At 46.8% G+C, this 10,287-nt stretch overlaps 1 protein-coding gene and 1 long non-coding RNA gene across 2 annotated transcripts; one reads left to right on the forward strand and one right to left on the reverse strand.

Moving 5' to 3' along the window:
• Positions 1 to 6: 6 nt before the first annotated feature.
• LOC124464831 (huntingtin-interacting protein 1-related protein-like) lies at positions 7 to 8,558 on the reverse strand. The gene is made up of 3 exons (XM_047016704.1): positions 8,141 to 8,558; positions 771 to 834; positions 7 to 478 (listed from the first exon to the last, which is right to left on the reverse strand). The coding sequence occupies exons 1-3, from the start codon at positions 8,231 to 8,233 to the stop codon at positions 96 to 98; spliced, it is 540 nt and encodes a 179-aa protein (XP_046872660.1). The 5' UTR covers positions 8,234 to 8,558; the 3' UTR covers positions 7 to 95.
• On the forward strand, positions 1,755 to 2,889 carry LOC124464841. The gene is made up of 2 exons (XR_006955764.1): positions 1,755 to 2,496; positions 2,651 to 2,889. It is a non-coding gene; the product is annotated as an uncharacterized LOC124464841 (long non-coding RNA).
• Positions 8,559 to 10,287: the final 1,729 nt, after the last annotated feature.

The following is a 10,287-nucleotide window of genomic DNA, read 5'->3' on the forward strand; positions in this document are numbered from 1 at the left end:
GGAGTTACAAACAGTCCTTTCGATTAAGTCGCTCTGATGACCCCGACAGGACCAGCGTGAAAAGAGATCGTTCTCAGGGCGGAGTCTGAGAGTGGTTAGTTCATTGCTATCTCAGTACTGTTGTTTGATTGGTCCATTAAGAGTATTTGACTAGTGCAAATAAGTTCCAAGTTAGGAAGGAGGGGCAGGGTGAAGCAAACCAGGTGTGTTTGAAGAGGGGAAACATCTAGAACATGCTGGACAGGAGGACCAGGGCTGAGGGAGGCTGAAGGAGGCTGGGGGGAGGCTGAGGGGAGGCCGGGGGGAGGCTGAGGGAGACTGGGGGGAGGCCTTACATTGTGGTGGCCGTCACGGAGCACTTTGTGCACCACGTGACAGAACTTCCAGCTGAGGATGGAGTTGCTGGCCAGAGGGATGCCCAGGGCGTAGGACCAGAAGGTGAACGCTCCCTTCTCCCTGTGGGTCCCCAGAATAATCCCTAGGAGGCATCGTCAAGGAGACACAACCAAGCACACAACACTCTCTCCTGTCATACAAACATTATACATGTTTTTGTCTTTAAAAAGTCTTAGGCACAAACACAAAAATAAAAAGTAATGCAAAAATGCTTTGAGATATTATGAAATCAAAAGACTAAACAGAAATGTTCACAGCATTGAAACTTTTTATGCTGCTGCACAAAGACTACTAGGACTACTAGAACTCCTAACGGTGGTCAAAGCATGTCCACCGAGGGGTCGGTCAGTCAGTCGGCCATGTTAGAAGGATACGGCGAGCATGCTTTTCCTTCACAGGGGTCTCTGCAGTGTTGATGGCTTTGCTGATGCTGCTCAGCTGTAGGAGAGAGAGAGAGTACAGGTGTCAGTCAGTCTCCACGGTTACCCATCACCCATGGTGCCGGACAAGCCTGAACATTCCTTCCTGCTTGTGGGCCTAAATCGGGTGACCTCACGGGGAGGCTGTGATTGGGAGCTTCCGGGATCATGTGACTCACCGGTCTCCACTCTCAGCAGCAGTCGACAAGGCAACAACTAGGCTTTGGTTTCAACTGTGTCAGCACAGAGGGAGTGGAGGAAGTGGAGGGAGGGAGTCGCCCTTACAAACAACACAGATGTGCCTGCAGAGGTTGTTTCTACAAGGAGTCAAACCAGAGACAAAACAAGTCTCGCTGTAACTGGTTCCGAGTGGAATCCGAAACTGCCCGAACTTTTTCAAATTTAAATTTGACAAAAAGGATCTGGTACTTGAGCAGTGGCTCCCAGCTCATCTTCAGCTGGTTCTCCAGGAGATCAGACAAAGTAGTACCTAAAGTAACACCAGACCTCTGTAATGTTTGTGTGGGTGTGTCAGGCATGACACTGGTGCTCTGCTCTGCATTCCAGGAGTCATCCTGCGTACAGTCGCTCTCAACACCCAGCGGTGACCACAGATCCATCTAGGGGACGAACAACCGAACAACCGTCTATTCAGCCTCCAAAACACACACAGGAACACGGCCCAGACATGACCTCAATGCTTCAACAACATCTATTCTCAGCGTCAGTTGTAAACTACCAAAATAGGCATCGACGCAACACAGGAACAACGAGTATAAACACTTTGGGTTTATTTTTAAAAGAAAGTTTAAAACCTACCTTTTTACCAAAGCATTTAACACATTTTCTCTCAGAAGGGTTTTACTACTTTTATTAGTTATATTATTGTTTGCTATTTTAATTATTACTTTTATCACTTGTATTATTGTTTTCATTGATTTTATGTAAATCACCTTGAGCTGCAATTCTTGTATGAAATGTGCTATATGAATAAAGTCTATTTATTATTTGGACTAAGTTATTATTCTAACCCAACATCAAGAGCTGCCGATTGAAGCCATGCGGAAATATCGTTGAACTGGACTCTATTTGTTCTTGCGCGTATGAAGTGAGTGTGGTTGTGTGAGGGGCTGAGCCCATACGGAGGGTTAGTCAGAGGGATCCCCGTACGGAGGGTTAGTCAGAGGGATCCCCGTGCCTTGGGGGTGTCCTGGGCTCCGTTACACTGGTGATAATGACAATGAAGAAAACAAGAATGTCCTCCTCTCCAGGATGCTGCGGCCCCAGTTCTCCCCCTCGGGCACCTCATCTGACAGGTAGAACAAGTCCAGGTGAACAAGTCCAGGTGTACAAGTCCAGGTGTACAAGTCCAGGTGTACAAGTCCAGGTGAACAAGTCCAGGTGAACAAGTCCAGGTGTACAAGTCCAGGTGAACAAGTCCAGGTGTACAAGTCCAGGTGTACAAGTCCAGGTGAACAAGTCCAGGTGAACAAGTCCAGGTGTACAAGTCCAGGTGTACAAGTCCAGGTGTACATGTCCAGGTGAACAAGTCCAGGTGTACAAGTCCAGGTGTACATGTCCAGGTGTACATGTCCAGGTGAACAAGTCCAGGTGTACAAGTCCAGGTGAACAAGTCCAGGTGAACAAGTCCAGGTGTACAAGTCCAGGTGTACAAGTCCAGGTGTACATGTCCAGGTGAACAAGTCCAGGTGAACAAGTCCAGGTGTACATGTCCAGGTGAACAAGTCCAGGTGAACATGTCCAGGTGTACATGTCCAGGTGAACAAGTCCAGGTGAACAAGTCCAGGTGTACAAGTCCAGGTGTACAAGTCCAGGTGTACAAGTCCAGGTGAAGGCAGAAGTGAGGAAACGTGTAAGGGAAAAGCCAAAAGATGTTGACAAAAAAAGCACACGACCCAAACTCGCTGGGTTTGAGTCGTCTAAATGAATCTAATCATTACGGGTTTAGATAAACACAAAGGATTAGCGAACCTGTTAAACTAAACAAAGAGAACAGCTTGGGCAAACAGGAGCAGGAAAGACTGGCTGCTAGAAATCTTTCAACCCTGCGATACAAAACTCTAAAAAAAGACAGTACACAACGAATAGTTCTTCTTTACTGAGTCAGACTGAATCAGAGATGTGTACAACCTGAGGCTGTCTCACTCCCTGGTTGACTGAACCACAGCTCATTACATTACTGAGCAATCCAGCTGGCAAAAAGTCACAAATGAAGGCGTGAATTTTTCTATTCTCTCTTTTTCTATTCTCCCCCTGCCTCTCCCCCCCAGCCTCCCCCCCTCTCCCCCCCCAGCCTCCCCCTCTCCCCCCCCAGCCTCCCCCCTCTCCCCCCCAGCCTCCCCCTTTCCCCCCCAGCCTCCCCCTCTCTCCCCCCCAGCCCCCCCCCCCTCTCCCCCCCAGCCTCCCCCTGCCCTTGGCTTCCTCTCCCCCCCAGCCTCCCCCTCTCCCCCCCAGCCTCCCCCTGCCTCCCTCCCTCTCTCTCCCAGCCTCCCCCTCCTCCCCCCAGCCTCCCCATGCCTCCCTCTCTCTCCCAGCCTCCCCCTCTCCCCAACTATCTTCCAGAGACGGCTTGCTATTCAAACAGGTGTGCCCTTTGTCCCTCTACCACAGAAACTCCCACAAACACTGAATTAGACCAACACAGCGACATTCATGGAAGCACTAGCCTATATATGGAAACACACACACCCATCAACAAACACTCAACACACATGACCAAACACAAACACACACATTCCACCAAACACACACACACACCCCAACCAAACAGACACCGTCTCCTAACAAAGCACAGAGGGCCTACTGTGGCCTGCAGCAGTCCCTCCGGAGGGCAGAGGGAGATGGCTGTCCTGGTTCAGGGGCACCCCCTCCCTCCTCCCCAGGCCCCCACTAAGGCCCTGGCTTACCCAGGGCAGTAGCCAGGGTCTGGGTGGAGAGGCCTGGGACAATGAGGGGCTTGTTTGGGGTAGGGGGGGGTGGGTGTGGAGAAAGCCCGTCAGCTGGGGTAGAAGATTGGGTTGGACGGAAGCCACGTTCTGGCACACTGGGCCTGGCACCCGGGTCGGGACAGATGGCCAGTGAACAGCATGGGGGGGGGAAGAGAGAGAGAGAGAGAGAGACACACAGAGAGAGAGAGAGAGAGAGAGAGAGAGAGAGGGGTAGAGAGAGAGAGAGAGGGGTAGAGAGAGAGAGAGAGAGAGAGAGAGAGAGAGAGAGAGAGAGAGAGAGAGGGGTAGAGAGAGAGAGAAGGAGAAAACGAGAGAGAGAGAGAGAGAGATAAGGAGAAAACGAGAGAGAGAGAGAGAGAGAGAGAGAGAGAGAGAGAGAGAGAGAGATGAGGCCCGTAGAGGAGTTCTGAGCGAGGATAGGGTGAGAGAGAGATGGACATCGCAAAAGGGGAGGGACCACGTGATAAAGAGAAAGTTAACCAGGCAGCGAAAGGGGGATGGAGAGAGTGAGGGAGTTACCCCCCCCTACCCCCCCTCATCAGAGAGAGTAACACCCTTCTCAGAGGGAAGACCCTAACACCGTTGGCAAGGGGTAATCCATTTGGTTGTTAACTGCAGCTTTTCAGTGTGTCGGAGTGACACTGATTGGCTGCTCAAACACATTCCAAATCCAGCATGCTCCTGAAAAAACACCCTAATCCCATGTCAGCGACAGATTCACTAGGTTACTAGTGAGAGCAGGGAGAGAGAGATGGAGGGAGAGGCTGAGAAGAAGAGACACATGAGCTCACACTAATCCCTCAGGCCAGCCATAAGGTTGTTGGCCAACTACATAGTACATAATTACACTGTATACACACACACACACACACTGTCCACTCCAGTCTATGACTGGCCCATCCTTACCTCGTCCTCTCTAGGTTTCAACAGCATGTCTATGTGCCTGGACATCCCTGCTCTGTGGAAGCACGCTCCTTGCCCCTCTGCTGGACGACGCTGGGCTCTTAGCCGGCGGCGAGGGCAGTTATGCTGCTCCTTATCAGCTTAATTAAACACAACGCCGCAGGAGTTAGCCCCAAGGTCACCCTCAGACCTGAGCAGGGACTATCACCCTTTAAACGCCTTTAAACCACAAGCTCACACCACTAACGCCGCTGAACGTAGCGTCTGGTTAGACAGTACTGTGATAAACTTGCCCTAATGCGATGGGATGTGTCGAGATAGCATGCTAACTCACTGCTAGGTTTTAGCCCTCTCTCCTCTCACATCTACTAGGCTGGAAGTCAGTCAGTGACAAGAATTAAATACATGCACACAGGCTTCTGCTGTAATACATGGTCTGAGCTAGATGTAATATCGAGGTCATTCTTCACTGGATATGACATCACCACGTTGTTGAGGGAAAAACAACAGATTAAGGCTTGTGGGAATACTCACACAGCAGGAACATTTGGTTATTTTCTTCACACTAGGCCATTTCATGGGTTGTATTGTAACAGTGGGAGATATTCTAACACTAGGCTATATTCTAACACCGAGATGTTTTCTAACGATAGGCTATACACGTCTCAAAATGATTTGCATGGTAAAAAGTGCTTCCTTCACAACATTCTTAGGGGAGACATTGGAAAATAAAAAATGAGCGCACATTTAAAATCATCAAAACACTCAGATCCCCCTGCCGTCCACTTAAAACACGAACCGAATTGCAACCGATCCATCTCAACGATGCCTCCCGTAAGATCAAATGCTAACAGTATCCTGGGAACACCTCTTAAGGCAGTTATCTAACTCCCCAGTCACTTCCTCCTCCATTCCAGCTTTTTTCTAAAACATTCTCTCGCAGCAGCACAATAGCGGGCTCAGTCCCCACGGTGTCCCCTACGCAGAAACCCAACCCTAACAGACCCTGCCCTTCCTGCCTTTGATGAACTTTCTCGCAGGGCCCTTACTGTGTGTGTCCCCGTATCACTCCCAGCCCACAGCACACCACAGACCAGAACCCTGAATGCTAAACAAGACCAACTCGCAGTTAGGTTTAGGGTGACTGACTATAGAGGAACACGCTCCCAGGCTAGCCAGCCAGGTGAGCTCCGTGTGGCGTGCCAGCCAGGTGTTCCACACCCTCTGTGAGGGCTAGGAGAGGTTCCCAGGAGCCCCTCTAACCCGCCAAGCGTCCCACACCAGACTGCTCGTCTCCCTGCCCATCTTCTCGCTAACCGGCTGGTGAGCCTGGCATCGCCACGACAACACAATGTTGCCGTGGTGGTGGTGGGGGGGAGGGGGGTGTGAAGAGGCATTTTTGAATGAAATTCCCGGACTGAAACGATAATGGTGAGAAAGGCTTTCTCTGCTCTCACTCCTGCGGTGGCGTTTTGCCTTCTGCTCTGACCACCCCCCCCCTCCCTTCCCTCTCCCCTCCCCCTCTCTCATGGGCACTTCGGCAACAGTGACTGGAATTAGGGAGGGCAAACACCACACACAAACACCACACACACACACACACACACAGGTAGAGAGAGTGTAAACAACAGACTAGTGTGGGACATTTGACCTTGCTACTGAAGGGCAACAGAGAGAAACCAGACAAAAACTGATACAGGACAGAGAAATACAGGAGTACAACATCAGGCCTACAACAGTTGTTTCTGCCGATTCAACACATGATTTATGTACTTAACCGATGATATCCAATCATTGTTGGCGTTGCTCCAGTTGTGCAAAGGAGACCGTGTTTAAATAAACCCGCCCTATTTCTCTGTAGAAGTAACCCCAAATATCAGCCCTGGGAGGGTTTAGCTTCTGTTTTCACAAAGGCCACAAAAACTGTGTAGGTATGATGGATAGACAAGCTGAATCACAGTGACTCAGTCACTTCCTCTAGAAATGAGTAAGGGGCAGGACACCCAGGAACCCGTCTCGTTGGATGTGACGTCAACCCCGCTTTCAGGACCGTCAGGCGTATGCAGGCCACGTGACGGTACCGATGATATGATCTGATGGATTATCTTTGATGGATTTACACATCCAGTCCACAAAGCCATCAAGGAGATCACACAGTCTCTTTCTGCCTTTCTCCCTCTCTATTGTTTCCTTACCCACACGCCCAAAAGGAATTCTTCCTCTTCCATATAGTTTCAGATTAGCTTTATCGTTGCTATACTTTGCCTGTCTTACTCACTGAAGGTGGTATCCAGTGGCTAATGTTTTAGTTTTTTTGTCATTTAGCAGACACTCTTATTCAGAGCGACTTACAGTAAGTACAGGGACATTCCCCCTGAGGCAAGTAGGGTGAAGTGCTTTAACCAAGGACACAACGTAATTTTTGCACGACCGGGAATCGAACCAGCAAACTTCGGATTAATAGCCCAATTCTCTAACCGCTCAGCCATCTGACACTGCATCTGACTCCAAGGTTGCCTTTACAAAACAGTCCTGTTAGAGGATCAGACGGACCGTGATGATTTGATACACACACATTAAACAAAAGTCAGCTTGGACTAGGCTATATGAAATGTTGATATAAAGAAAACGATCCGGAGGTATGCAAATGACATTCCACTAACAGTGTCTCAATGGAATAACCATGGGTAGGCCAATGTCATGTCTCCACCCATATCCTGCACGCGAGTAAACAGGTATGAAGGAATTACAAACAAGAAGGGTCAGCTGATTATCAAACGTGTTACACGAGATGCACTGCCCATGGCCCATTGCTCTCTCAAAGGGTATGCATATTTGTGTAGGATTTTCTGGTGGTCACCTTCTGTAAAACCAGTGGTGAAACATTTTTTATTAAAAATGTGTATAAATGTTTTTAGTTCAACTTCCACAGCATTGGTCTTTCCAACTGAAATATTTAAAACAATCCAGACATGGGCGACGGCCATTCACTTATTTACACCCAAAATGCGTTTTTGCTGTAACCGCTTCTCCTTAATTATTCTTATTAAAGAAATTGGTTCACTTAAAATTAAACCATCATGGTGCATTAAGACTTTTTTTGTATTTCACTTCTAAGTGAAAGTAGCATCCTTGTTTGATGGATCTCGTCCCAGGTGATGGACAATATAGACTCGAAACGCGCAACCAGCGTTTAAAACCTTGACAAAACATAGGATAGGAATAGATATTTAATAACTATAGCATGTATCTAAAGCTAAAATAGGCTACAGCATCCGCTTAGACATGTCAATAGAATCCGCAGATATAAAAATGCGTCCAAATTTGAATGACTGACACTTCACCAACTTCTCTTTGCGGCCTTCCATAATCGATTGCCTACATATGTTTGGTAGATCTGCGGAAAAGAACACCGACCGTGTAACACAACCTGCCAGGTATTGCTGAGTTTACCTGCTGTTTGTCGAAATGTTCTCTCTCAGCTCCTAAATTCGTTTCTGTTCTCTTGCTTTTCACCCTTAAAGGCACCTGTCGTATGGTATTCATCCTCCACTCTGGAACCGGCTTGAATTCTCAGAAATAATCGACGGGAACCGAATGTTTAAAATATTTACTGTGTATCCGCGTCTTCTTTAGGCTAAGAATCCCAGTCAAATGGTGAATAGGCTATCCTGGATATATTCGGTATGAGCGCCAGCACGCGATCACTCGGTTCCAGCCGTTCGATACCAGCGACTAGCATTTGGAAGCAGAGCATTCACAAGGAACAAACATCACCGGTGAAGGAGGACAGACGAGTATGTAGGCTGTGTTTGCTATACGGATCCTCGTTCAGGATACACTGGATGATACGACAGTAGTTCGCACATAGCAACGCGGGGGGAGCCAATGCGACAGGGAGTTTTTTTTTTTTAGCTACGTCATGCGGTATTGACCTAAACTGCTTTTTTGAAAGTCGGTTGAAACGTAGATCAGCATTGGTCACACCTTTCAAATCAGTGTTTGTGTAAATTTGTAAATCTGCCTTATTGACATAATTTGAATAAAATAATGAAGGCCCCCCCAAAAAATTCAATTTCCTCCATTATTCATTTGCAATTGGTTGCTCAATTCCTAACCTACCTCGATTAATCAATTCCTTGCACCTGGACACAGTCCGTTGGAAGGCCAAGAGGTTTTGCAAGCATAGGTCTATTAAGAATTTTATAAAAGCGCAAAATATGTAATCAAGTCTGAAAGGTCAGGTGCTGTCAACGATCTTAGATTCACTGGGTCCTTCTAGGTCTCCGGACTCAGGAATACCAATTCCTTTGATAATAGGCCTACTTCTTAACGTCAGCATCAAAAATAATTTGACATAGCCAATAGGCTGGCTAATAATTTTGCTTGATGACAATATTAATTGCGCTCTAAAAGGAATTTAACAGAAAAGTTGCTTAGGCTACAGGACACCCATTTCGAAACATGACAAACCAAATTGGTTTATTTTAATTCTGGGTAAACTTGCAGTGTAGTGTGTAATGCTAAAGCTGACGTTACATTTTTGCTATTGTAGGCTACACAGCATGAAACGTGTTTTTCTGGTCTGTCAAGATTGGTCATGCAATCACTGCCCCTCTGGATCAAGCCAAAAGTTTATCATCAATCATGTGTAGTGTGTAACAAACGTTAACTTCGTTTGGATAGAGTGGCTGTTCCTTTGCTGTTGTCCTCATTTTAAAGTATGTTATTCAAACGTCCTCTTAGCGACACGTTCGCCTCTTTGCATTGACGGCACCTGTGGAGCTTTGAAAGATTGTGGTTTGATATGCAGGTGGAGAATGAAAGACTTGTTGATGGTCCTTCAGAAAGACAAGATATGTTTTTACAGCACGGGACAAACTGGCTCTCTCACATTCCTACCCTGCCCAGGGAAACTAACAACCTGTGCCCCACACCCCATGCATGGTCTTCACACTGTGATTAATCTCTCCAGATTTACATACACGTTTGACAAATGTAGTTCGAACTTTTTTTGCAGAGACATATAACTTTCGAAATATAACTTATAACTTTATATGTCTTTATAAGAGACATATAACTTTTCGGAACCCTACAAATGATTCTAGAACCAATATGGTGATTCTTTTAACGCTGATATGTGTGAAAAATGTTTTCCAAATCCCAAACACACAAACTTACTCCACTAAAGCGTTAAAAACACTACCATTGCGAAACACGTTCACGCCAATTTGACCTATCGATAGAATTAGATTACACTGCCCCCTTTTGGACATTATGCGACATGATATCAATGTTTTCAGTGTCATAGTTCATGTGTTGCCGCCTGTGGTCTGGCAGTGGAGAAGTACAACTCTTCTCATGACTTAAGTAACTACATAAAACGCCATTGTTAAGCTTGGTGTTGATATTGCATTTTTATGTCATAATATATTGATTATAGATACGTTTAGATATAGATTTATAGATAAGAGTTTGCATAAATGTATATTTGGCAGCTACAAGTTTTGTGGCCCCTAAAAACTATTTCGAGTTTAGTCAGTCTTTAAAGCTATTGGAAGATAAAATGAATTGAAACTCTCAATATCTTGAAATGTATT

The sequence above is a fragment of the Hypomesus transpacificus genome, unplaced genomic scaffold, assembly GCF_021917145.1.
Source record: "Hypomesus transpacificus isolate Combined female unplaced genomic scaffold, fHypTra1 scaffold_42, whole genome shotgun sequence".
NCBI lineage: Eukaryota > Metazoa > Chordata > Actinopteri > Osmeriformes > Osmeridae > Hypomesus > Hypomesus transpacificus.

Bases quoted from the DNA above. Each gene is read 5' to 3' on its own strand.
- LOC124464831 (XM_047016704.1), bottom strand. From the start codon at position 8,233: ATGAATACCATACGACAGGTGCCTTTAAGGGTGAAAAGCAAGAGAACA. The intron at 835-8,140 runs GTAAACTCAGCA...TCTCTCCTACAG, and splicing joins AACATTTCGACAAACAGCAG to CTGAGCAGCATCAGCAAAGC. The intron at 479-770 runs GTATCCTTCTAA...GATGCCTCCTAG, and splicing joins GAAGGAAAAGCATGCTCGCC to GGATTATTCTGGGGACCCAC.